The sequence below is a fragment of the Lagopus muta genome, chromosome 5, assembly GCF_023343835.1.
Source record: "Lagopus muta isolate bLagMut1 chromosome 5, bLagMut1 primary, whole genome shotgun sequence".
In the NCBI taxonomy this organism is placed as follows: Eukaryota; Metazoa; Chordata; class Aves; order Galliformes; family Phasianidae; genus Lagopus; species Lagopus muta.
In genome coordinates, this window is record NC_064437.1 from 5,189,813 (window position 1) to 5,216,509 (window position 26,697).

General features: G+C 45.0%; 1 protein-coding gene and 1 long non-coding RNA gene across 4 annotated transcripts in view; one reads left to right on the forward strand and one right to left on the reverse strand.

The window, feature by feature from the left end:
• Window positions 1–2,006: 2,006 nt before the first annotated feature.
• LOC125693591 (uncharacterized) lies at window positions 2,007–4,716 on the reverse strand. The gene is made up of 2 exons (XR_007377171.1): window positions 4,435–4,716; window positions 2,007–3,954 (listed from the first exon to the last, which is right to left on the reverse strand). It is a non-coding gene; the product is annotated as an uncharacterized LOC125693591 (long non-coding RNA).
• A 105-nt stretch (window positions 4,717–4,821) lies between these two features.
• The window catches only part of LRP8 (LDL receptor related protein 8), a 150,894-nt gene continuing 129,018 nt past the window's right edge, over window positions 4,822–26,697 (forward strand). For 2 of the 3 annotated variants that reach the window (XM_048944603.1, XM_048944605.1), the window contains exons 1-2: window positions 4,822–4,960; window positions 5,647–5,766. In XM_048944603.1, the coding sequence (XP_048800560.1) occupies window positions 4,891–4,960; window positions 5,647–5,766 (190 nt within the window). In that variant the 5' untranslated portion in view covers window positions 4,822–4,890. Of the gene's footprint in view, window positions 4,961–5,646; window positions 5,767–17,477; window positions 17,701–26,697 lie in introns of those variants that run through there. The other variant, XM_048944604.1, reaches the window with a different exon arrangement.

Below are 26,697 nucleotides of genomic sequence, written 5' to 3' on the forward strand. Positions count from 1 at the left end.
TCCTCAAAGCTTTCCGGAGGGCTGCCGGGAGCTTGGGGACTTTGCACCCCACAGAACCAGACCTTGTCCTGCTCCTGCCATCCCCACACAACACACCGCTGCCTTGCAGCACCTGGGCATGAACAAGCAAGGTGTGAGAGAAAAGTGGAGTGAGTGCCCAGCTTGCTGAATTGTTAAAGAGGCAAGCAAAAAATCCAGGCTTCATGCTGCTGCTGGCTTCCTCTGTTGTGTCTCAGCCCTTTGGGAGCTGTAGAGCAAACAGCAGTCTGTGGTACTAATCTGCTGCCTTACAGCGCTGATATACGGTCACTGCAGAGTTACACGAGACACTGTCAACTTCAGTTTTGCTCCAGTTCATGATTCCTTTGTTAGTATTAGCAGGATAAATAGTTTGAAGTGAAACATCTTGAAAAAATCCCACTGTACTTGTTACTAACTATGGCCTGAAGTCTGCATTTCTGTTCGCTTTCACGGTGATTAGTCACTGTACGACAGCAAAGAGCAGCTCAGTCTACAGCAATGCTCCTCCAGCATGCAAAAGATCTTGCCAGACACCTAATCCTCACTTTTTTTCTTCTCAGTCCCTTCGTTCTTACACTCATTAAAATTAATGGGAAAGATCCCTATTGTGACTGTGGGTTTGGTTGCACTCAAAGATCCATTGTCCAGGGATACTGCTATGGCACAGTGATCAGCCCCAGGAGGGGAACGAGGGGCAGAAGCCTTCTGTGTTAACTCCTCTCTGGCTGAATAACAACTTCACCAATGGCCTGCAAACCATCCCATGGGATGCAGGAACAAGAATGTAGTATGGAAGGTGGAAAAGGGCAATACCCTTCAGGAAGCTTTCCAGGGAGCTTTCACAGCATCTTCTGGGTATGCTATATGTCCTGGTTCATACTTGAGCTGAAATGCTATAGAAAACCAGGAGCAGACAGTCACAGTGGACAATGTGGGCCTGAAGTTAGACAGACATACTTAATCTAAGTTTAAGAAAGTGGCTTTAAGTCAGGATTGCTCCGAACACCCCAAGTATGCACGAGTCATATGCATGGCTGAGGTGCAGCCAGCTACCTCGAGGTGTTAGTGACTGAGTGATGTGGTGCATTTTGGACTGAAATGAGACGATGGGTAAGGAAGTGGTGCAGTCTCATACCTGGATAGTAAGCAGCACTGAGCAGCATGGCAGTGTGGTATCTCACTGCTTCTTAAGCTTCACTAAAGGGAAACCATCCCTAACTGAGGAATGGTTTGGGACAAAGACCAATAATGGCTATGGAAGCCAGAGAATCTGGTTTGCAGCACGGTTCTTGGATGATAAACTGATGAGTTCTGTAACGTGATTTAAGTCTGTGGGATGTCCTCCTTTCTTTAATAGGCCATGAGCTAGCTAAAAATAAGGATGTCATCAGAAGACTGTGTGTGTGCCAAGGGGGTTAAGTTGGCCTTTTAGGAAGCTAAGGTAAAGTCTCTAGGGCTGTCAGAAAGCCCTAGAAAGTGAAAGGGGAAGATGGATCTAATAGACAAAGTAGTTTAGGGCATGGGTTTTAAATAGGAAATGTGAAAAGAGCAAGCAGCTGACTTGGGGGACTGGAATCCTCTGGAAGGAAACTGAAGTTGAAAGAGAATAAAAAGAAGTCAACAAACAAAAGATATAATACAAAAGATTGAACAAAGTATTTTAAAACAGAATAAAAACTGGGGGGAAAAAAAAGTGTAGAACAGGGGCTAACATTTAGTCAGATGCAAATAAAAAGATGACTTGGAAGAAAAACAGTACAGAATTAGAGCAGTAACTTGTTTTCACACCTGCAAAAGAGGCTTTATGCAAATGAAAGGCAGAATATTCTCCAATTTTTTAGTGATTTATCTCTAGCTTTCAAAATATCAGTAAGAGTTACAGGAAAAATAACTACAGCGTCCTTATGTGGTACATAATTTGTTGGTGTGCTGTAGTAATTCTAAGAGAGGGAACAAACTTGAAGAGCTGGGGACAAGCCCTGATCAGTAGTGAACCTGCTTGTACTCCACAGGGTTTTGAGCTTGTGTTGTTTTTCACTCAGTAGAAGCAGAAGGAAATGAGTTTTAGTTTCAGATGTAACGTACAACACTATGTACAGTTTGAAATTCACAGCAGTGTAAGTTCAGGCAACAGCATTTTATTAAGAAGGTAAATAATATTGCAGGTACTGACATACCAGCTGGCAGGGACATGGCCGCTGGTACACTGGTTCAACTAACTTAATTAAAAGGTTTAATTTAAATATCTGTTTGGAAAACATATTACATTAGCATATCTAAAAGGCATGAGGGGATTGAGGGAATTAGATTTGCCAAGTTGAAAGACAGGATGGAAAAAGTCAGCCTAACGGACAGGGGATATCTTGGAAAGCAATTACAGGAATAGCGAGGGACTTTAGTTTTTAAAATGTCAATTTGAAAGAAAAAAAAAAAAGATTGTAGGACATTACAGTGTTGGGAGAAGAACAGTGGCCTGAAGGGTGTGTGTCAGTACAAACAGCTGAAGACACTTGGTTTCCACAGCTTGGAGAGTTTCCGAAGACAGACTGGAGACTTCCCAGGGCATGTATCCTACGTATACCTGTTCTTTCTCTTCCCTGAGGGTATCTATTTTTCCATATATGCTTTTTAACTTAGCAAAGTTTTAATGATAAAACAACAAAGCAGTTTTCCCACATTTGAGAGAGCTCTTTGTCGGGCAGGCTGTCACTCTGATGCAGGTAATGGGGCAGGGGAGGTCTGTGGTTACTGACATTCTTGACTGTGAACAGCAGTAAGTCAGGATGGTCTGATGCTGTCCTAAGCTGCCACCAGCACACTCAGGTTATTACTAGATGAAATCATATCATTCAGCATAGACAACGCTGGTCACAACGATGTGTGTTCTCAGTTCTGAGTAGTGCAAGTATTCCAGGCTTCAGATGAGGGACTCCTTTAGTATCTGCCCACCTCATCCTGCACAGCTGATCCTCAGCCCCTCCAGCTGCAGTGTGGTGAACAACAAAATGCTCCTGGGTCTCGCACACCAGGCACAATTGCTTGCAGCATGTTGCTCAAGACAAACTCTTGGTCTGATTCTGCACCTCAACCCTCTGCAAAACAAGGGAAAGTATCTGGGAGATGTGCAGAAGGTTCAAGCACCAGGTGAAGTTCAGCGCAATGCTTTTTACATGCTTCTGAATGACTTCTTTTGTCCTCCCACTGATTGGGAAGGTGTGTATGTGCACACCTGTGTGACTAAAGAACAAAAGAACCCACTGCAGCCAGTCTTGTAAATAGGACAGATTGACTTCTGTGTGTTAGATCTATGAATGACCTCAGCCACCAACCAGGAAATGCAGACTATCAGCATGTATTTTGCGTACAGCAGTAACTGAGTGTTGTGTATGAGATGCTGGACACTGTTTGGCCACAAATCAAATACAACTGTGCTGTTGCTTCACAGGCTTCCAGACTGGGAACAAGAAGCCTGAGTTCCTGTTCCAGCTGGTGATGAAGAGGAGAACTCCTGGCAGAGATGGACCATGGGAGGTAAATTATCAATCTTAATTAACTGTTAGAACACAATGGATAAAATGAGATGTCTCTTTCATGCAACATGGTTTCTCTACCTTAACTTCCTTTAATTTCTCCAGTTTCCTCTTTGCCTCTGGGCCACAAACATGACACAAATCCCCCAGGCTGGGCTCCTAGCAGCCGCCTCAACGAATGGCCAGTAAGGGCTGCTGAAATCACAGCACGTCAGGTGTCATCTGAGCTATTTAATTAGAAAAGGTTTCTTTACGTTGCTTTCTGTGAGAGGCATGCAGCCAAATTAGCTTCTAGAAATCCAAAGTTCCGATATGGATCACACCAGATCACTACTGCCACCGATGCTCTGCACCTGTTTCATCCTGAATAGCTCCACTGCTGTCTTTGGAGCCACTTCCAACTCTAATTTGGGAAACAGAAGAGGCCAGGAATTAGGATAGCTCTATCAGACTGCGTTTGACCCTCCTCAGCTTTGAGCAATTATTGCAGTCTATCCCACTGATCCAGCCAACACAAACGCGCTGCATTTTGCGCACTAAAGATCTGCCCAGCAGGGCTCCGATCTCTCCCACCTGCCGGGGACACGGCGCAGCCAGCAGCCGGCCCTGCGCGCATTGCTCGGGCTCTCGGACGCTGCTCACCAATGACTTGCAAAAGCTCGTTAAAGGCACAGGTGCGCTTTCACACGGGGAGCGGTTTGTGGCAGATGGCAGTGCAGGGTTTGCAATCGAGCAATTGTAGCGCATCGGCTCATGTAAAATTAGTGCTCGATTCTTTTCTTAAACAAAGGCCTGCCTGTAACCACGTTAACGCTGTTGCACTGTTAGATTCAGGTTACACCTGAAAATAGCTTTTCATAATTAAGCTACCGACACTCCTCACCCTCGCGTTTCCCACCGGCACTCTGCAGCCGGAGGACGCATCCCGGACGGCAACTCGGACATCTCAGCAGCTGCCGACCAACGCGAGGCTATGGCCCTCAGCGCACGTCGCGCTCGTTTCACCCATTTGGGCGCAATTACGCGCAGAGAAGCACAACAGCGTGGCCCGGGCGCCAGCCGAAGTTACGCCTCCGGGCCATTTAAAAGAGCAGAGTGGAGCTGGGTACCGGAGGACCGCGGACAGGAGATGCGGAGCCGCCCGGCGCCGCCACCCCGTGCCGGAACCGCGCGCCCGAGGCCGGTTGCGCGTGGCGGCGGCGCGCACGCGTACGGGCCCGCCCAGCGGGGGCGCGTCACGGCGGCGCGCGGCTGTGGGCGGGGCCGCGTGCGGGCGGCGCGCGGCGGCGAGCGGGGCGCATCCCGCACACGGTGCGCTGCCACGGAGGGAGCGGGCAGCATGTGCCGGCCTGCGCTCGCCCGGCTGCTGCTCCTCCAGCTGCTGCTGCTGAAGCTGTACCTCGGCAAAGGTGGGTCCGGCGCGGCGCGGCGCGGCTCGGCCGTGTGATGCGGAGAGGACGCGAGGGTCCTGCCGGCCCCGAGCATCGCCTCGCACTGCTGCTCCGTGCGGCGGTTGCGAGCGGTGGAGGAGGGAGCGGGGACCGCGTGCGCTCTTCGGTCGGTCGGCGCGACCCGAGCGCTGCTGACGGGAACTGCCACCTTTAATCCCCCGCTGAGGAGATTTGTGCCTCGGCGAAGCGGCGCGGCGTATGCAAAGCAGATTTGCTTCGTCCCCCCGTCCTCAACTTCGACCGGGTCGTTCCCCCGTTCTGGGAGCGCCGCCCGCACCGCTCATCTCTTCTCCCCGCGATCTGCCCCGCTGGCGGACGCACGGAGCGGTCCTGGCCTTGGTGCGCTTTTCCATTTTTCTTTGTCTTTTTCGTTTGGCGTTTAACCGTTTTTCATCCCCGGGTTCCTTTATCCCCCACTCCCAATCCGGTGCAAGGAGCACGGCAGCGGCCCTTCCACGCGCACACAAAGCAACTCCGTACACCGCCGTGCTCCCGCGGGGCGCATCCCCCCAGCCGGGCCCAGCCCCAGCCCCTGCCCTCCGCTGGTGGTTCCCGGTGCCGGTTGCAGGACCGACCCTGACCCCGGGACTCCCCCGGCGGCGAAGCGCGCCCCGCTGACCCAGGCGCGGCCCCGTGTCTCGTAGGAGCCGTGAAGGAGTGCGATAAGGACCAGTTCCAGTGCCGGAACGAGCGGTGCATCCCCGCCGTCTGGGCGTGCGACGAGGACAACGACTGCTCGGATAACAGCGACGAGGAGGATTGCCGTGAGTACCGGTGGGGCTGGGGGTCGCGGTGGGGCCCGTAGAGCCCCGTACCGAGCCCGGAAGGGCGCGTTTCCTATATGTGCTTCGCCTCTTTTTTTATGAATGAATGAATGAAGTCGCGCCGTGCCCGGCTCCGGCGCCCATTGGCTGCCGCGAGCAGCAGATCCGTGACGCGGCGCAGCTCCCCGGCGTGGCCCCGTTCCGTTCTGCCGCCCGCCTCGGGTACCCTGGGCCGCCCGCTTCGGCCAACGGCAGCGGAGCGCTCCGAGCAGCGTAGGCAGTGCCTTGAGGCAGCCGGTGGGCGTCCGGAGCGGGAGGGGCCGCGCGCAGGGCCAGGTGTGCACGTGGAAGCCATGCTTCAAAGCTTCCCGCAAGGTGTGGGGCTGGTGTGAGTTCTGTGCTTAGATCTGTGTGTGCGTCTCTGATGGGCAAGTAGTGCCGCTCGGCAGCCTTACCCACGTCGTACTGATTGAGCCCCTGTTAATATGCGAGAACAGAGCACATGGAGATCTGTGCTTCCAGTCCTGGGCAGGTGGCAGTCTTGCCTTTTCCTTTGGTGTGGTCCTGTGTGTGAGTGGCATCCAGTAACCTTGGGGGAGTTTGTGGGGCTGTGCTGTTACCATCTCAGCAGGTACCAAATACTCTTGAATTATCGTTGTAGAGTAATAGACATTGAAAAAGCATCAGGTTTTAATTCACTCAACTCCTGGAAGTGTGTAGACTGTAAGAGTATACAAAAAAAAAGTCAGTGGTTGCACGTTCCCATGCGTGTAACTGTTAGCAGCATCGCTGACTCATCTGCCTCAGTGTGTTCTGAGTGCATCAGTTTGTGGAGAACTGGGATTCCCAAACTCTTGTTCACACAGAACTTTTTGATGCTGTAAGATAAAGCATAACATGTATTTCTGGTGCTTTTGTACTCAGGGCTTGACAGACTACACGTGCATAAGTTTGTGATACAAAGAGTTCAGCAGCTTTCAGATAGAAATGTGCTTTATGTGGGAATTTTGCTACCACAGCTTAGATTTGGAAATTCTGAAGTTACAAAAAGCTCATTGAGGCCATGGCTGACTGAGAACAAAGCTGGGACTCACGGACAGTTTTAACTGGGAGCGTTTTCACAGAAGCCTGTGAGTTTGCAGAGGCACTGACCTGTGGCAGTGCGGGCGGTCGCACAGCACGCTGCTGTTGGGCTTCTGGAAGTTTCCTGGCTAAGGGCCCCTCTGTGGGCTGCTGTGCGAAGGCCTGGGGAGCTGCAGGTGGTCTGCAGGCTGTGCTTTGGGAGCTGCTGTGCAGATGTTAGGCTGATGGCTGAAGCAGCATCTTCAGACTGTGCACCCTATGTTCCACACTGAGCAATTAGGTTTGTGGCCTGAGCTTCTTGTCTAGTGCAGGTGATTCATTGGCAAGCAGTATGTGGGCTGGTTTTATTCCATTTTTCCTTTTGGTTTTCTCTTTAAGCATTGTGATGGAAGAGAGTTTGTAAAACACAGTCCTGAACATGTGCTCGGCAGGAATTGGGCTGTGTTAGGATGATTAGACCAACAGCTGCATCTGATCTGCTTCAGAAAGTTTATACTGTTGGGGTGGTAAAAATAGATTGGGGTAGGTTGTGGTAGAATGTTTGACTTGGTGACAGAATGGTGACTTTCTGATGTTAGAACAGAGAATTTTTGGATGTGAAGACATCAGGGAAGTTCTTCACTTTTAATATGAACTCGACATTTTTGTAAGTCTTGATTTAGCAATTGGCAACTCAGCCTGTGGAGGAGGGTTGGAACTACATGATCCTTGAGGTCCCTTTCAACCCAAGCCATTCTATGATTCTGTAAGTTATTGAGGAGTATACTACAGAAATTACTCATGGATGGCTAGTATAGTTATGTATGTGTATATGTATATGTATGTATGTATACACGTATATGTACATACACACATTTCACAGTTGCTTCTTTAACCCATCTGAAAGACAGCTTTTTCACATGCATTTTTCTTGCTTACACTGTTTCTGAACACTGCTTTAAAAAAAAGTAAAATAGTGCCACTTTTCCACGTACGTAATGTTTAGAGTTACAGTCACTGGATGAAAGAATATATTCCATGTGTTTTGTTGCTACATGCCACCTCTGTTGTCATCAGTGTAATGAACATATTTATTTAGTAACTATTTTAAGAACATACACTGTGGAAGAAATAGTCCTGCAGCATGCTGTAGTGGTGAAGGAGAGTGGAATGAAAATGCAGGTAGGCTGCTGGAAGTGAGTACTGTTGGTAGTGAGTGTGGGGCATGGCAACCCCTGTAATTACCTATTGATGCTTCTCCCAGAGTTGATAAAATCTGTTATCAATATGACTACATTTTTTTTGCTCGTTGCTGTTTATATATATCCTCGCTTGTTGGAGAGATGGAATGGTCTTTGTGAGTCTTTGTGAGTGTTTCACAAACCAGTTGGTGAAACGTGTTTGTCTTTGGGGTAAATGATCTATACACACTGGAAGATTTTGTAATTAAAAATATCTTATTTTTAATTTCTTAGAGAAAAACAGGGAGTTGACAACCTGACAGAACAGTACTGTGTTCTTCCTTCTACCATCCATCCTTGCACAGACTGCTGTTGTTGGGATTGGGTAGTGGTTTTAGTCTCCTAGAGCTCTGCTGGTATAATATTGGCTTTTTGAAAGGAATTTTAGACTAAAAGTAGGATTGGTAATCATTCTGTATCATCTCCTGGAAATTTGCTTTCCATTCAGTAACCCTGTTGTGTTGTGACTGGTAGTCTCAGTTATGTGCTCTTGTTTTGATGTGAACGTGGCCAGCTCAGGAAATGAAGCATGCCAAAATATTGACTCTGTAGCACTTAGAGAGAGCAAACTACTGAGCACTGGCTTGTGAACTGTGTTTATTCTGGGTTGCTCAGTAGCCTTGTTCTACATGTTATAGAACCAAGTTCTTCCTTGGTATGTAGTGGTTGATATTAGAGGTTTTATTTGTGGGAAATGAATGAAATTGAAGGAATCCCATTCTTTTCTTCTTCTTTTTTTTTTTTTAAAGGGGAAAAAGCCTGTTTAGCACAATTCTTGAATGCTAGCTGATGTTATTACTGATGAAGGAAGAAGTCAGAAGCTCTCTGGCCCCATGGGTCACCTGTGAGAGCAGGCAGTGCCTTCCACAGGACTGGGATTTGCAGTATTCTGCGTTGGTTGGTTCTGTAAGACACACATCACAACACAGGCTGAACTGTGTGTTTCACTTCAGTTTGATTTAAATGATCTTTATTTAAAGTATCTTTACAGTTGAGAGTCTTTGACTCTTTCAGTGTTCATCATTTGAGCAAATCTCAGGTGTGCGTATTTCATATTGCATCGTTTGAGAAGGATAGCACTGAAATAAGCCCTTTTAGTATGGATAACAGTCTGAGGAGCACCATAACAAAGTGATGACTTTTGCAGTATGAAAACAAAGTACTGGAGCCTAAAGGGAAGCAAGAAAGTAGAAGAGCCAAGCATGCTGGGGAAAGGTAGAAGGAAGAGCCGAATGGATACAGGTAATGTGTAAGTGTGAGCATAGTTGCTGCCTTGCAAGAAGTAAAAAGAAACAATTCCTGGTAGCAAAGAAGGCTGCCAGGAAGAAAAAAGGCAGCGCTCATTTGTCTGTGACACAGTAGCAAGAAAGGAGGAGATGTATATTTCTGCAATTAATCGAAATTAATAAAGCTTTTTGTCTGCTTAAGTATTTCATTGGTGATAAGTTCTGAAATGTGGCATAGTTGCAAAAAGCACCCGGTTGTCTAACTGTTTCCTAAAATGAAACAAACTGCAAGGCCACTTTAGCTTTGTGGTGTCTGCCTGCAGGGGGACACATCCCAATGCAGAACTACCAGTGTCTTTTGAAGCTCCATTTTTCTTCTTTGCATTGAGGCACTTTCTGCTTGCCGCTGTTCACAGGTATGTTTTTATGGGACAGGACTGAGGCTGCCTAAGGTATGAGACACAGTATGAAGGGCGTTACTGTTCTGAAGGCTGTTCATACATGTCTGGAATGCAGGATGAGCACATGGAGCATCAGCAAACTTCTGTTCCCTCAGCTCCTGCCCTGCCTCGGGGCCACAGTCTGTGGCTTATAGCTGAGACTGCTTGCTGCTGGCTGGACTGCTGCTCTGCTGCTGGCTTTGTGTGCAGAGAATATGGAGTTTGGCTCCTGCTGCCTGTATGATAGCCCAGGAGGCAGCCTGATATTCTCCTCGCTTTTCTGTTCAAAAGCTTATTTGAGAACTGAAGTCCAGATCCTGTGAAGAGTTAGATGTGGCCTAAATGTGATGGTGCACCATGCTTGCAGGTTTTAGGATATGACACGGTGAGACAGCAAGGCAGTCACAATTGTCAAGTATGTTCTCTGTGACTTTTTTTTTTGTCCTCTGTTGTCTGTTCCAGTTTTACTTCAAGTTCAGTGTTGAGACAGTATTTTCTGTTCTGACTAATTGCTGTGTTTTGCTCCAGTGATGCAGGTGTCTCTGTGTACATCACCAAGGGGAGGATTTTAGGTGTCCTTGGCATATGCATGATGATATGCTTTTGATTTTGGAGGCATCTGGATTGCATTGCTGTGCTCGAACTGGGAGCGCTGGGCAGAGTGGTACAGAGGCATGTCTGCCTGTGGCCTCAGTGTCATTATCTGTGCTGTGTGGGCATGCAAGCTGGTGTCTGAACGAGTTTATGGATTTCTTGTGTAACGTAGTAAATGTTGTTACTCATTTTTCTTCCTTTTTTTTTTTTTTTTTTTTTTTGTTCTCACTGCCTGTTCTGACAAACCTGACTTGCTTGAGTTTTTTTTTGGCTGTTTTGTTGTTTTTTTTTGTTTGTTTGTTTCCTGGTTGTCTTTTGCTGCTGCATTCTTTATGTAGAAATCAAGCACCAAGTACGTGTGTGAAACCTGCTTTTCTGCTTTTCCTCACCTCCAGGCATACAAACTTGAGGACCTCTATTCACCACAGGTGCAGCTGATCTGGAGGCGGTGTCTTTCTTTCACTGCTGCTCCTCATCTGGGAAGGAAGTTGAGGTGGGACTGGGGCAGAATTGCAGGAAGTACAGAGGAGGGAACTGGGTTACTAGCTGCTGGGGGGCATTCCGACTGCAGAGGGAAGCTTGGGTTTTATGGGCTGCTGCTGTGCTATGTGAAGAAATAGACTCTAGATACAGTTCCAGAAAAAAGCTGAGATCTGAAAAGCTTGCCTGAGGTCAGAGAGAATAGGAAGATTAAGTTTGCCACAGTAGGCAAGCCTCACCAAGAGCATCCTAATGTAGAGAAAGGGAAATCAGAAGTCAGCGTAGACCAGCTCTCTTTTGTCTGCTGTGTTACAGAGCCAGGGTTAGCATGGGGCGGAGATGTGGTTTCTTACTGATTGATGTTGGGGTGGAAGATACTTAGGGTAATTTAGTATTCGCCAGAAAATGTTCAGAGATGAATTAAAACAAACAAATTACATTATGAAGCCTGAGTCGCTGAGAGGAATGTGTTGGTGAACACATTAATCTGATGCACCTGATCTGAGAAATTTGTCAGGGCTGGAAATAATGAGTTTTCTTGACTCTGTGGTCTGCCTAAAGGGACGTTAAACACTTGAGGCTTGAAAATGTAAGGCTTGACAACATCTGACAATTATTGATCCTATCTGTTACTAACATCGCAGACTCGGTTTTTGTTGCTGCCTGCTTTTTTAGCAGCAGCAGCCTTTTTAATTGACTGCCAAACGTACCACGCTGTTGGTGTGCCTCAGACTGCCGTGTGGTGCTGGAGGTGTTTTGGTGGCAGACTTGATTTGGCACAGAATTCTCCTGGTCCTTGCAGTGTTCCTTCATAGCCAGCCTCTCTCATTGCCTTCTTCCTCTCCACAAGTTTCCCTTTACCTGCATCTTTTCTCTGGCAATTCCCAACATGTTGCCAAAGCTACAATGTTAGCAATGTTATTGCTAGCTCAGCTTTTCTGTGCTATTGAACGCCTTATAAGACACTGAAAGATGTCAGTTTCTCTTTCTTTGCTTTGCTCGGGAAAATAAATGAGTGAGCTGAGTTTGAGTGATGGGGATGGAGATGTGTGTTGCTGCTTGTTTCCTTCTGCATGGCATGGCCTTGGTAGGGAAGCATTCTGCCTGTCCCAGTGCACTGTGCTGAGTGCAGACAGCTGGTTGTAGCCACAGGGAAACCTCTGCTGTTTTACAGTGCTTGTGCAGGAAATGTTAAAAATGTCGAGTGTAATTTTTCTAACTCTGTTTCCTGTTAAAATTATTACTACTTAGATAGCTGCAAGGGAAGTAAAGAGAGGAAAAGGCCCTGTGATATAATTAATGCAGATTTTCTGCTCTGTGAAGAATTCTGTCTGAAATTCAGGAGATAACAAACTGATTAGATTTTAGTGATTGTAATAATGCTGTGAACTGGTTGAAAAAAAAAAATAAAATCCATCCAGATTGAAATGTTGTCAAGAGCCAGATTTGAAACTGGGTGAAGCCGAAAGGTGTGAGAATGTGAGCTCCATCTCTGCTTGTCTCTCAGCGTGAGCTGCACTGTGTACACTGTGTATCTTGCCCTAAGAACACTCTGACAGAGCACAGCTTGTGGCAAAGACTGTGGCTTCTTCCCTGGGATTGACCAGAGCTGGCAGCCCAGTGTCTCCTTTTGGAGAGGTGAGTGGTGGTGGTACAGCTCTTGTGCGGGTGGCAGCTGGCCTTGGGTGCATGGAGTCAGCAGCAGAGCCAAGGATGGCCATGAGGTCCCCCATTCTGCTCCGGTGCCTTGTACAGCCAACCATGCTGCTTATCACAGCTGTACCTGTCAGGCTAGTCAAAGTGTTTCAGTTTTCCCTCCAGGTCTCCTGCTTTCTTTCAGTCTAAAATAAGGACAGACAGTCAGATCAACCTTCCTGCCAAGAGTGGACATTAGAAACTAGAAGAGAATGGGATTTGTAGTTGCCTTGGTTAAGGCAAGATAGCCTTTGGGCTGAAGCTGCATGGAGCCAGCTTTGCTGCCAGATCTTGCATTTTTTTTCATAGTGAAGATGTTCAGTTTCTGATCTATCAGTATTATTTTTCCATTACTAATATTTATTAAGTGCTTGAGAGCATGTGTGGCACTGTACCAGGACCAGAGCAGGCAGGGCTCAGTTTCCATGGCAGCCTGAGCACAGCCCTGTACTTGAGAATCAGAAGGGCTCTTTTTGGTAACTGCTGTCTGTGCTCTGATTACTTTATAAAGATAGAAATATAATTGAAAATTTATTAGTGCTGCAGAATCTTGTCTGTCTTGAGTGAGGATTTTGCCTACTGTAAGTTTCTTTGTCTTATCTGGAGTTCTGGCTTAGTTTCTGTAGCTTCTGTGGATGGGATTTCTTGGACTTGCAAAGCACTGAAAGGCAGGGTGGATGGGGGGAAAAAAGCTGTGTTAACAATCCACTGAAATAGATGGAAATTTTCTGTTGATTTTGTTTACATTTTTGATATGTTACTGTTTTGTACTCGCATCCCTTTCCAAATAGCCTGTAGCACAGTTTTGCAAATTAAGAGAATGACTTTTGAAAAAGCTGTTGTGTACAACGGACAGCAAACTCTAACTGTACTGTTTTCCTCTGTTAGATAACTGCTCCAGTTCCAGGTTTTAACTTCTTGTGCTTTAGCTGGCCTCGTTTCACACTTTTCCCATGCTTCTTTCCTAGAGGTGTGCATGTATTACAGTGTACACTGAGATGGCAGTTTACCTGGTTGCAGAGGGTGAGTGAAAATTTTCTTTTGATCCCAAGTCTGTGTTCAGTGGTGCATTTCCCAATAGAGGTCTTCTGTCCATCTTTGCTGTAAAGTTAATGCAGTTAATTCACTTGGTGGCTTTTCAGGCTTTTTCTATTTTTGTTGATGAATGAAGTTCCAGTTATCTTCCCAGTCATGCTGCAGAGTTGTACTGTATCAGCTGCTTGGTTTGCTGATTTAGCAGTGATTGTGTATCAGTAAAGCTTGTTGGATTTTCTGGACCTATTCTGTCCAGATCTGATGTTACGTGGCATGATTCAGTGAGTAATTAGGAGCATAAAAATCAGAATTAGCAGGAGCAGTGAATGTTTGCCCTGAGAATGCAAATAGGTGGCAGGTGATGACTTTTTCAGATATAATCTTGTAAATGTCTCTTTAGACATCTCTTGAATCACAGTGGCATCCATGCAACCACTTACACAGAGAGAGGGATGCCCCAGTCTGTGTTGACTGATACAGGCCAAGGTATATTTCCCTCCTAACAGCGTGTTCTGTTCATGTTAGTGTAGTTGTGTTACAGTCGTTACACCTTTATCATCCACTGGATGGTTAGCAGTACAGCTGCTTATGAATCTTCACCACTTCATGCATACTAATTATTATCTTATGGATGGAAAAAGTGATGCTTAGAGAAGTTATCCTTCGCCCAAGGCTGAAGAGTGATTCAGCAACACATTGTGAACACCAATGACTCATGAAGAATGTTCCTAATTTCTTGTTTTCTGGTCCATTATCACATTGTTTTACGCAGATAATCGTGTTCCATGGATTGAATAACTGCTCAAGGGCTTAGCCTTTGCTTTTGTTGTGTATAGTTCATAATATAGTCAGAAAAATCCCAATGTTTAGATAACATTCTGTTTCAAAACTTTGTGATGGATCAAGTGCTTCAAATCACCACTTGCATTTCATATCAACAGCAAAATACACAAGCATTTGAGTTTGAACTTGGTACTTTGCGTTTCAAAGTAGATTTCTCTTCCTGGGGCATTCTGATGTATCCTAAAGAGTAATAATGCACTGCCTGTGTACAGGCATTCATCAGTGCAGCCACTTTTTAGCTGGCCAGAAGTCCTGTTTTTGAGATTGCCTGTGACAGACTTTTCATTGTTCCTTTACATTTCACCTGGTATCATTCCTCTCATAGAATCACAGAATTTCCCAGGTTGGAAAAGACCTTAGAGATCATCAAGTCCATCTGCAACCTAACAGTACTACCCTAACTCTCCTGGCCTTCATGACCTCCATGCCCACACCTTGCTGTTACCTGAGCGCTGGCTATTGAAGAAACTTATCACTGGTGCACCTGAGCTCCAATCCATTGTTTCTAACATGTTCTTGTCTGGCAAGAGCCAAGATAAATCAGGAAGTGTAATTCACTGGTATGCACTTTATTGATGTCTCTCTCTTCCTTTTTCCTTTCCTGGGTAAAATGGTGAGATACAATTTGCCTTGTGTAACTCCTGTGTTTGCACAGTGATACTCATTTCCGCCAGCTCTGTAAGTAGGGCTTATCTTGCTGGCAATAAAGGCAGCACTTAAGTTAGCTGGGTGCTACTATCTGATCCCTTTGGGCTTGTTACAGCATTTAGAAGAGGTGACTTGTATGGAAACAGTTTTCCAGTGTGTGATAAATAATCACTTTCAGAGGGAAGCTGTGGAACAGTCCCTGCTGGGATCACATTGGGATCATATACTGATGTTGCAAGCTTTGTTTTAATGAATTGCTCTTTGATAGGTAATTTCCATTCACCTTTATACAAGAGCTCTTTATCACAGAATTTTGTACTGCTTTTAAGAAAAAAAAGTGTTCTATATATTTGCCCCAGGTTCCATTGCGTGCTGATCCTTGACATTAAATGGGTATTGAGAACTGTGTTGTAAAGAACTGCATCTGTCCAGTCCTCCCCTGGAGGACTCTGGTCATGGTGTGGCACTTCAAAGAGTGCAAAAGTGGAGCAGGGGAGAACTGGGGCCTGCTGCATAAATCTAGGCACCCTCTTCTAGAGGGTGACAATAAAAAATGTAGTTGACTATTCTTCATGGTTGTAGATGAGCACAGGCCTGAGCAACACGGAGCCTTTGCCTGGCTTGAGCTCAGCATCTCATTGCTTTGCTAGAATCCTTTTCCATCTTCTCATGCAGAAAGACTTTAGCCGTTAATCCTCATGGCCTTGTTTCTCAGAGTGCCTGTTCTCAGCAGCACTGCACAAAGCCTGTTTGAACACCTTCTCTTGCTCAAGCATTTAAGGAGACAGAGCTTGGCTGAGAGCAGCACGCATTTCTTCACATTTGGTTATGCACAAATGCGTGTGAATGCTGCCAGCCTTATTTAGTGCAAACTCTTTTAGAAAAGATTAATAGCTCCTGCACAAATGCTAAACTTCAGCCTACACTGAGTCTCCCCTGTTCACTGCATGCATTTGGTTCTTCTATGTTATTTTTAAATGTGGAGAATGAAACTGAGGTTGAGGCAATGCTGTGTAGGGTGGCAGTGTTGGAGAGAAGGGGGTTGATGTGGGGCTTTGCACCTGTTTACTGTTCAGGGCAGCTGAACATGAAATTGTTGGGCATACTGTGAAGTGTATTGGTAAAAGATAACACAGAATGTGCGTGTACACAGAACAACAGTCATTACCTGTCACTGAGCAGTTCCAATGCTCCAGCTCTCAAGGTCAGGACTGAGATACTCAGCACCGTGGGAAGTGTTGCATTCCTGCAGCAAGAGTCAGGTTTGTGCTGGGGTTCACAGGGCTGCTGTCCTGGCAGCTTCACTTGTGCATGTTCAGCACGCTAACAGAGCATCTCAAGAAAACCTGAAAGTGAAAAACCTCTTCAGAGGCCATTTGTTTTCCTTCCTTCTCTGTGCAAGTTGGATAGCTGTCAAAGGGATGTCTGTAATCATAGCAGTTGAACAGCGATCTGTTATTAACCATTCCTTCTCTGTGTTGTGCCAGCTTCATTTTCATATCACAGAGTTAATTTTGGAGCGCAAAAAAGGCACTTCTCTCTTCTCAGGGAGCAGGGAAGAAGGCAGCTGAGTACAGGACCTAATTTGCTCCCTTTACTTCTTATCAGAAGTTTCTTTTTCTCTGCAGAGGAGCATGTTTGAATGTGGCATTAGGAGCATATTCAGTAACTGGTGTAGGGCAGAGCCTGCTACATCAGTTTTGAATAGTGTTGTTTTTGCTGAAGTCTTTCGGGATTGGATATCTTGAGGGAGAGAACAAGCCTGATGAAACCCAGAACAAGAACCTGAAATTCCCAAAAGCTTTTCTTTAAAATATGGCTGCTTTATTTTATTATTATTATTATTGTTTTAACCGTGGTACACCTTAAGGCTTGCATCATCTCTGCTTGAGCTGAGGGGTGAATTTCCTGCAGAAGAGGCTTTTTGGTGCATCAGCTTGACCTTTAGTGTAGACAAAAGGCATCTGTAAATGTCATTTTTCTGTAGTAATCAGCTGAGAACTGCTGGTGTAGGTTGGTTTTTGTTTTGTTATTTTTATTATTTTCCTCTGCCTTTACAGTAGCAGACACTTTTACAGCAGTTTTAAGTATATAAGAGTGTTGTTAGTTTCTTTATCTGACATTGGATATATTCCCCTCAGTAGATGAGAGGGAGGAAACATTCATACCTGCTAGTTTTCAAGGAGAGAGAAAGTGAGTTTAGTTCTCTTTGAATAGGAACTGGAAGATCCAGGATCCCATTTCATCCTGACTTATTAGAAATCAAAATATTAAAGTACGAGCATCTTAACTGAGGAAGATATTTTCTGTGTATTCTGCTCTAATTAATTATGGTATTTGATGGGGTTTCCTTATTACCTTGGTCTATTGGGCAGTACCGTTCCCTATAGATAAAATTCAAAGCATTTTGTCTGTGGGGTGGCTCAGCCTGATTTTTGCCTCTGCAGAAGTCTTGAGGAGCTGCTGTGCTGTTACCTCGTGGTGCCAACAGACAGTGCTGCTCTCACCTCCCTGCCAGCACGGCTCAGTGGGAGCTGACATCTCTGCTGGAAAAACCACAGCAGTGGGCCCAGAAGGGCTGCATGGAGACGACTCTGCTGACAGAGGAGCCACATTCTGCCTATGAAAAGTCAAGGTGTAACCCTGGTGTGTGGAGCAGTTTCTGTAATGGTACGTGGTAAGGTGATTTTTGCAGTAGTACAGATGGGAATAATGTGCAGGCAAAGAAGCAGGCTTGCAGGAAATACACCATGTTGAATGAATACTGCTTAACTGCAGTCATGTTGTTCCCATCTGGTTACACCCAGAGTACACTCAACAAGGGAAACAGCAATTTCTGGGCTGACCACTGCTTTGTTCCAAGTGAGGATTCTTGTCCATAATTCTGTCTTGGAAACAAAAGCACAGTTTTGTTCCATTCTACATCTCGTGCACTCCCAGCTATGTTGGTCTGAGAGGACTTGCCATAGGCAAACCACAATAGCAAGAGCTGTTGTGTAGTCACATAAAAATAGAAACCTTCCACATTTTATTAACGGGGCACTCCTTCTCTATCCAGTACTTTTGCCCGTATTCTCCAGTATCCTGCTGAAGCAGGCATGCTTTAGTTTATGATAACCATAGCTAAAGAATGATCTTGCTTTGGGTTTTGAGGCTGCAGTTGCTCCTTGTTAGTCTCTATTCACAGCTTTGTGATCCTTTCAAGAAGAGCCCGAGCTCACTCTAGCAGATGGTGCGTTATTTCTACAACTAACACAGGTTGTGAGCATAGGTGACCTTCAGGTCTGTTTGCTTTTTGGACCAGAACGACCTGAGAAGTTCTGTGTGTGATATAGGGGCAGTGTGTAGACCTGAACTCTGCACAGGAATTTGAAAAGAGCAAGGAATATCCAATTTATATTGAGAGCCTGTGGTGGCAGTAATATACCTACAGTGCATCTGGTTTCCCTGCCCTAGGCAGCAGGGCTGGATCTGTGTGCAGTGAGCTGCATTTCAGTCCCATGCAGTGGAGTACAGGCAGTGCTCCTACCATCCATGGGCTATTACCCTTTTCTTCCAAACAGCCTTGAATCCTGGCCTGATTATGGATTGGGAAACCTCAATATTACTGCTTTAATCCACTCTTAAGAAAACACCTGATGTTCATGTTGTGTTGTAGATACAGTGCAATATATTCAACTGACACATATATACAAAAACCCTACCCCAAAATAACCTGAGCCATTTGGAAGGGTTGTTTCTCCTGCTAAGCTGCAGCCCATCAAATTGCACAGTGAAACCACGCTGAGTTCAGGATGAGTTTATCGTTGCTGTGTGATTATTTAGTGAGTCATTGTAAGCCTCTTTAACTTGGTTACGTCAATATTATGACTTCCATCCTGCTTTTTCCGTTCCCATTTCTTAGCTAATATTGTTTTCCTGTAATATGTAGATATTAAAACACTTCAGAGAATTACGTTTTTAGTTTGTGGTAAGTGACCAGGCAGGATTGCCAAATGTGAGCAGGTACTGTTCATTTCTATCCCCGATGTGCGCTTGTCGGTAAGTATGTGAACTTGATGGAGATTTGTTTTGATGAGCTTTTGCCAGGTCTGATTTTTGTTCAAAGAGCATTATGTCTGAATAAGTAACCCAAATAAACTGCCTTTTATTTTTTCCAGCATTCAGTCTCTTCTCCATGAAAAGAAGAGGTGACAGCAATTCTATCCTGCCAAATATTACACAATTTCTCTGTGAAAACAACTAAGATGAAGTTGTACTGGTCTTGGAAGGATCCTTCATCAGGGGATGGTGCTCAGGAAGGCTTCATGCAGCTCTTCTGGGGACAGCCTTCATGGGTCTTTTTCTGGGAGTGTGCAGGGAGATCTAGGCCTGCTGAAGGGTTGAGAGGCAGCCTCTAGCTGTGCAATTTGGGTGCTTTAGAGAATTAGGTCAGCAGATCTCCACTGGAAGAGTCTGCCTTCCTGTGCAGAGTGCTCACACAGTAAGCTTGTCTGGCACTGGAAGACAAGGAATAGAAATAAAATGTCAGCAGGGCTAAGAATGGGACCCACATGCAAGGTCTCCAGCCAGCTGGAACCTCAGCCACATCTGAACTTCCTGGTTTTCATAAATAGAACTTATGATGTTGGTTGAGTAAATATGGCTCATAAAGAGCAAAAGGAGGACGTGATGGAAAAAGGAGGCTGAGAGCTTGTTAAAATGTGACCTCGTTTCAACAGGCTTTCCTCTCCTCAGCCAAAGAGGCTCTGTAAACTTATTCTCAAATGTCATTAGGGAAGCCTTCATCTGGAAATGAGCAGTGTGCATGCAGGCCTGTTTGTTCCTCCGTCTCAGACTGCTAACAGCTATTATGATGGTGTGTTTCTCACACTCCTCACTGGTTCTTTGGGACTGGATGATTCCCTTTGAGCATCAGGTGATGCTGGTTTGATCCCTGTTGTCAGGCTGTAAAGGTGAGTGGCTTTCCCCATCTCATGGCTGAGTCTGATGGGGTGACAACAGTTACTGAAACTTGCCTAGTGGCAGATGATCAGCAGGAGACCTCTGCACTGATTTATTGCTGCTATTTCCTGTGGAACAGGCTTTGCTTGTAGAAAACTACAGCTGTTGTTGCAGAGAACTTGAAGGATGTGGCCAGACGTCAGAAAGGTGTATTCCTGCTGTGATAAGTAGCCCCAGGAGAACACAAATGCCTACCTTACCTGTGTGACTATTGGTGTGTGGCAGCTACGCCCTAAAAGTACTGCTTCAAAGTAGGCCATTTACTGAATAATCCAGAAATGAAAACTGGAAGTCTCATTATCGCCATCAAGAGATGCTGTGTGCTTAGCTCTTTCAAAAATGTGGTCACTTATTCAGGTAAGGACAGGGGTTAGCATCGACAAGACCCTTTGCTCTTATTTCTCCAGTTTGCTTACTTGTGGGGAAATGCTTTGTCTTTATTTTTGAGGAGTAGTGCAGTTGTGTGTGGTCAGAAGAGCGGACCAGGAGCTTGGTATTGCTATTTAGTTTCACGTGTGTGCTTGCAAACAGAATCAGCAAATTGGCATTTGGTCAAGAGAAGCAGCTTTCAAGTTTAGTGGGACGGGCTTTTGAATCCAATAAGAATATTGAATGCTACCCAGATGGCATCCTGGAGGGAAGTTTTGTGGTATCAATTAGCTTGTAGGTGACCATGCTTCTAGCCAACTGTGAATAATTTGGCAGCTTGCCACTTGACTGTTAGTGGAAATTCAGAGCATTGAGATGAAAGAGAGATCCTGAGAGACAAAGAAATGATGTCTTCGCTCCAGGAAAGAGATTTGTGGGTACTGTTTCTTAAATGATTTAAACTGTCTTGTACAGCCACAGAGCTCGGCCTCATTTATATACATTTGTCTGCCACGTTTGTGCAAATAAACCCATTAAAATTTTTTGTTCTGTCAAATTTCACTGACTGAAATTTATTCAGAAGAAGGAACCAGAAAATAGAAGGGCCTGTAGCCCCCCAGTGCCCCAGTTCCCTCTGGAAATGATGTTCTTACCTAGGTTTTAGGATTTGGGTATTTCTAGTGCAGATTACAGCTAAATGAAGCTGTTAGATTCTAGTCTTTAAAGGTCTGCCAAATCTCTGACACAACAACTGTGGTGTAGTAGGCTGTAGTTTTGTATCAATCCACTGAGATCTGAATCTAAAGAACCATAAGACTAAACTGCCCTTATGAAATAACTGTGAGAATGTGACTCACCTGCTACAGCTGTGACTTGGAAACAGTTCTCATTGTCTTACACAATGTACGTCTGCTTACAGGAATGTTTCTGCAGGGCTTTTTTTTTTTTTAAAGTCTATTTTGAAGAGGTTTCAAATCATCTCCATGTCTCAGGTGCTAACATTTCCAATGGCTTCTGCATCTGTACAGTGAGGGATAATTAGGTTTGTAGAGCAGATGTTCTGGAAGCCTGCACTGCAGCATGCCTGGCTGTTTGTGGCTGCAAAGGTTTACTCCTGGGTGCACTTGTTTTCCCTTTTACTTAGGAGAACTGCAAATTCCAGACACTTTCTACATCCAGTAAGGACTTTGAGATCTCTTACCAGATTTAATCAGTAAGTGCTTCACTAAGAGCTTTAGAAAGCAACAGTTTTGCTTCCAGGAACTTATTTCAGCTGCTCAGTCCTGAGTTTTTACTTTGCACTGAAATGTGTTGTGGCTTTTCAAAATGAGCAGAAGTGTTTGCAAGGAAATAATGAAGATTTTTACTCCATTCTCCTGATGATAAGTAATAGTAATAATAATAATAATAACTTAAAAAAAAACTGCCCAAGGAAAGTGAAACTACATCCTTATCAGAATTGCATTCTGTAGTGTGTGTGAACTTGTGCCATTCTGGCTGGTAGAGAAAGGAATGGGATCTTCTAGGCAGATAGCAACAAGGCTATCAACTGTGAATATGGAAGTAAACTAAGAGCTAGGACTAGCTTTGTGAACAACTGAATGTTCTCTGTGGAACTCTTTGGTCTGGAGACGTGATTTTTTTCTCAGCTCTATCATATCACACAAGGTTATAGGCTTCTCCCAGTTTAGCTGTTCTTAAACATGCAGCATTTTGCTTCTGAATAGCATTAAATGGAAAAAGCTATTAAACAGAAGTGTAGGCTGTCTTAGTCAAACAGTTGCACCTGACTTCTTGCTGAACAGATACCTTAATGTGCACATGTGCTTTCCCTCCCCACTTTGTCACAGGTGAGGGCTTAGGCAAGTGATCTGCCTTTCCAAGGCCACCAGTTTGCTTCTGTTCAGAGGTGACAAGTGTCTTTCAGGAGTGACTTTGCTATGTCATTCCTTTTGGCAGTATTCCAATGCAAATGCACCCATTTATTTTTATAGCTTCAAAAAGATTTGCTATGAGAAAATAACAATAGCTTCAAGGAAGGAACCAGAGGTGCAGCTCTGGAAAAAACAGAAGCTTTCAAAACTTCACAGGAATGTATGGGAAGGAAAATACAGCTCATTCAGGATGATACAGCAGGGGCTTTTTGGAGGTGTGTGCTTTGAAGTGGGAATAAGGAAAGGGCAACAACTTCTTGTTCCTGTCTTCTGGCTGCTGAGCTGTGCTCAGTTCTTCCCAGCACTGAGCAAACCCATTTCTAGTCAATGGAAACCACAGGGATTTCCTCAGTCTGGTTTTTTGCATTTCATGGTGACTACAGAAGAAGGAAGCATGGGCATCCAGTCTCAGGCGTTTTACAAGTAAAGCTGAAGCATAATGTTATTTTTAGATCTGATTTTTACATGCCTGCTGAAAGAGCTTTGTCTCTACTTTGCATAAGAATGAAGCTGGCAATCAGATCTTTATGTAAATAAAACCTGCAGTGCACTCAATCATTATATTTTTGTTTGGCAGGTATAGCACAAAATCACAGAAAAGCTAGTCGATTTTTGCAATGAATGCTGATCTTGCAGCACCAGTCGCAATTTTAAGAGTCACTGAAATTCAAGTCTGCAAAATCCTTCTCAGAAAATTGTCTTTCTCCAGAGGTCGTGCTGTTGTGGCACTCTTCTGTTTTAATTTTCATGGTGCTTTTGGCAGTCACATTTGAGAGCTGCGTATTTCTGCTCTCTGAATGCCGCAGCAGTCAGGAATGCATCCTAACAACGTGCTGCCAACCTCCTCTGAGTGACTCTCCATCAGTGCAGAATGAATCCTTCTCAATGCTAACCCACAAGAAGGGTCAACTCCTTCCTCTCAATTACTTGCAGCAGTTTATGCTGTGATCTATCAGCTGCTGTGTAAGTGAAAGCAGTAAATACAGCAGAGGGTTGCTATGCATATACAATTTCTGTTGTTGGCGAAGTTAAAAAAATCTGTTTCAATTTTCCCTTGACTCCTTCCATGGAATCCCTCCCAATGTTTCTAATATTTACTAGGGCTGTGTGCCAAGGATGCTGGATGAACTGCTGAAACCCAGAGTGCAGCCGTGCTTCCCCTGTGCAATGGCAGCTGCTGCAGGGAGCAGGGGAGGAATGTGCTGATCCCTTCTACTCCCAACAGCAGGAAGACTGTGTAAGGGGCACCATCATCTTTTAGTACTTGCTGGGACCGACTATTTTCCTTTTATCTTTGTGGCAGAAAAGTCACAAAGCTTTAAGGCACTTAGAGCTTGGAGATTTAGCTGCTGGCCAGCAGCGTGAACTTTAAATCTGCTACTGCCAAAGGAGTCTGAAGCTAACACAGTAGTTTTGAAGGTGTTGGGCTGTTTTGAGATACAAGAGTGTTAATCTTTAGGGGAGACAAGACCTTGACTTAACCTCTGAGTCCTCTTCAGTGTCTGTTGTGCTGATATATCTGGTCAGTATAAAAAGTCCAATTTAAACCTCAGACATCATTTGAACTTGTTTGGCTTCCGGGCATTGAAGTCAGTGCTGCTACTCCTTTGGGATCATCTGCTGTGGGTTTATTCCAGGAGCTGGACTCTGTGATCTTCATGGTTCCTTCCTATTTGGTATATTCTATGATTCTACTCAGGGTCTGTGAGAACATTAGTTTTTCCACTTACATATCACAAATATATATGTTCTTCCTTCTGTCCCCAAGGTTTTTGGCATGGCTGTGCTGCTGTATGGTGACTCAGCAACCTGGCAGCCTTACGCACTTGCCAAGAATTCAAGTGGCCCGGTGTGATTTGTGCTGGTAGTTCCGGGTGCAGATAGACTGTGGCCTCTGTGACCTCTTTGCTTTTGCATCTTCACACAGTGGTGGCAGAATCACTTCTACAAACTTGTTTTGGCAGCACCAGAACAAAGATATACTGGTTTTCTTTGTCTCTTAATATCCTCCTGCAGAGAGAGTGCAAGCATGGTGACAGAACTTACATCATCTGGTGGGCGAGTTCATACTCTGACTGCTTCTCTTCCAAGGAGGAATAATATTTTTTGGTCTGTATTTTGTTTTGACCTGAGGTGAAGCAAGGCTTTAGGTAGGAAACATTTCACAGGCGGTTACCACACCAAGGATGTCCAGATGTCCCTTTCAGAAAACACCCACAGACAGCCAAGGTGCCCCCCAGGCTTCCAGTCCAAGTTGTATCACGGCAAGCCTGCTTGAGGATCTCTAATGGCTTTCTCTTCCATTTGACTTTCATACTGTGGAATAAATCATACAAAACCTTTAGTATGGTGCCTCATCTAATTACTTCCTCTACAAGATTTTTCTGAGCACCTCAAAAGCGTGATCAATCCATGACACTAATGCCACTATTTAGTGAGTGTTGATGTTTGGTTTTTTTGTTTGTTTGTTTTGTTCAAAGCAGTCTCACCTTGTCTGTTCAGGGGTTTTTGTTGTCACTTTTGTAATCTTAACGTTCCTGTAAAGATAGATCTTATAGAGTGATGCTTTGTTTTCAGACTTGATTGAAGAAATTAATCAGCTGGTTTGATTACTGGTTATTAGCAAGGGGTGGAACTGACAGGAAAACAACATGATCACATAACCTTATGTCTTTGAGATGTACCAGGCACTTAGCTTGTCTTGGTAACTGGAGCTCCTGTTTCTTTCTGCCAGTACCCAGGGTAAGTTACAGATCTGTAACACAGACGTCTAGCAGTTGAATATCATACAGCAAATAGAGACATCGAGGTGGCAAATCCAAGCAATCCTGGCTGTGTGTGTCCATTTTTCTACAGGAAAAATGCTTCCAAAATGAAGGACTTGCCAATATTTTGCTTTGCTTGGGCCTGTGGCTCTTGCTTTACCTAGAGAATTGTTTTTATCTCAGCCCATGAGTTCTCACTCTTAATGTTCCTATTTTCTTCCCAGTCCCACCTGGGAAGTGAGCAAGCAGCTGGGTGGTGTTGAGTTGCCCGTGGGGTTAAACCATAACAGGCTCCAATCTGCTCAGAAAAACAGAATTGAACAGAAAATTGAACAGTTGTGTTTGTATCAGTCATTGAGGCCCTGGCAATTAAACTTCTAGTCTCTAATTTGTATTTTCTTTTTAAAAGCACCAGGTTTGTACTCATGTTTTGTAGCTTAGGTCCTGGGCTGTGCCTGCACACTGATAGGCTCTGTCTAAGGGGGCTCTTAACTCTGCTGGGCTTTTCTGGTGTCTGCCATGCTGAAATGTGCTCACTAATGTGGATGGTGCTGGTGTCAGACTTCCACATGCAAGGTTGTCACAGTCTGGTTATTCTGCAAAGATTCGTTCTTTTACTGACTTTGCTGAAGATTGACGTGCATTTCCTAAAGAAAATCTGGACACCCAGCCCTAAAAATAGCCAGAGACAACTGGCTTCTGAGTAGCTTGCAGCCAGTCTGTGGCCTCAGAGGAAACAAATCTGTTCATGAGCTTCTGCTGAGCCATTTCAATATGTGACTCTGTCCGGTCTTTTTCATGCTTCCCTAGCTCTGAGCTTTGACAACTTCACTAAATCACCAAAAGTGCAAACTGTCTTGTATTTCTTTCCACACATTCAGATAGGACTTTGAAGTCTGTTTTGGCACCATACCTTTCTTCTGGATATAGCTGCTCCGGGTAAATCCCAGGCCACGATTTAGGATATGTGTCCTATTGCAGCCACTGGCTCTGCCTGAGATGTAAAGCAGTTCACGACTTGCTGGACTGGGCTCTGTTCACAAAACTGTGATGTGTCCATGTAATCAATGAGAAAAATCAACAGAGTGTGCATACAAGGGGACAGGATTGATGGTTGTTTAACTCACTGTCCTGCTACAGGTCTGCTTACCAGAGAAAGGTACTGAGAAGCAGTGTGTACAGTGGGAGGTAGAGGTGCAGATCACTCACGGTGTGTCTGTAATGGCTGTTGGAAGAAGTGAGACACAGGCTGAGTAGAATGGCTGTGATGCCATGGCAGGATCCTCAGTGAATTGAGGACAGGTATCCGTGCTGCTCTGCTGCTTTTCAGAAATTGGTCTGTCCTTGCCTTGATCTGAATTTTGATGTGACATTGGACAAATCGCTAACCTCTCCGGGCACTGTTGCTTAAAATGGAAATGTCAATATTCTTGCCAGCCTTTGTGAACCATCACTGGATTAATGGACACAATTTTTTTGTATCAAAAGCATTACATATAACGTATTTTATCTTGTTTACTTGCAAAGCAGCCGGGCTACCTTGAAGCGTCACAACTGCCACAGGTGTGAGAAGGGGCCCTACTATGTTTGCCTGA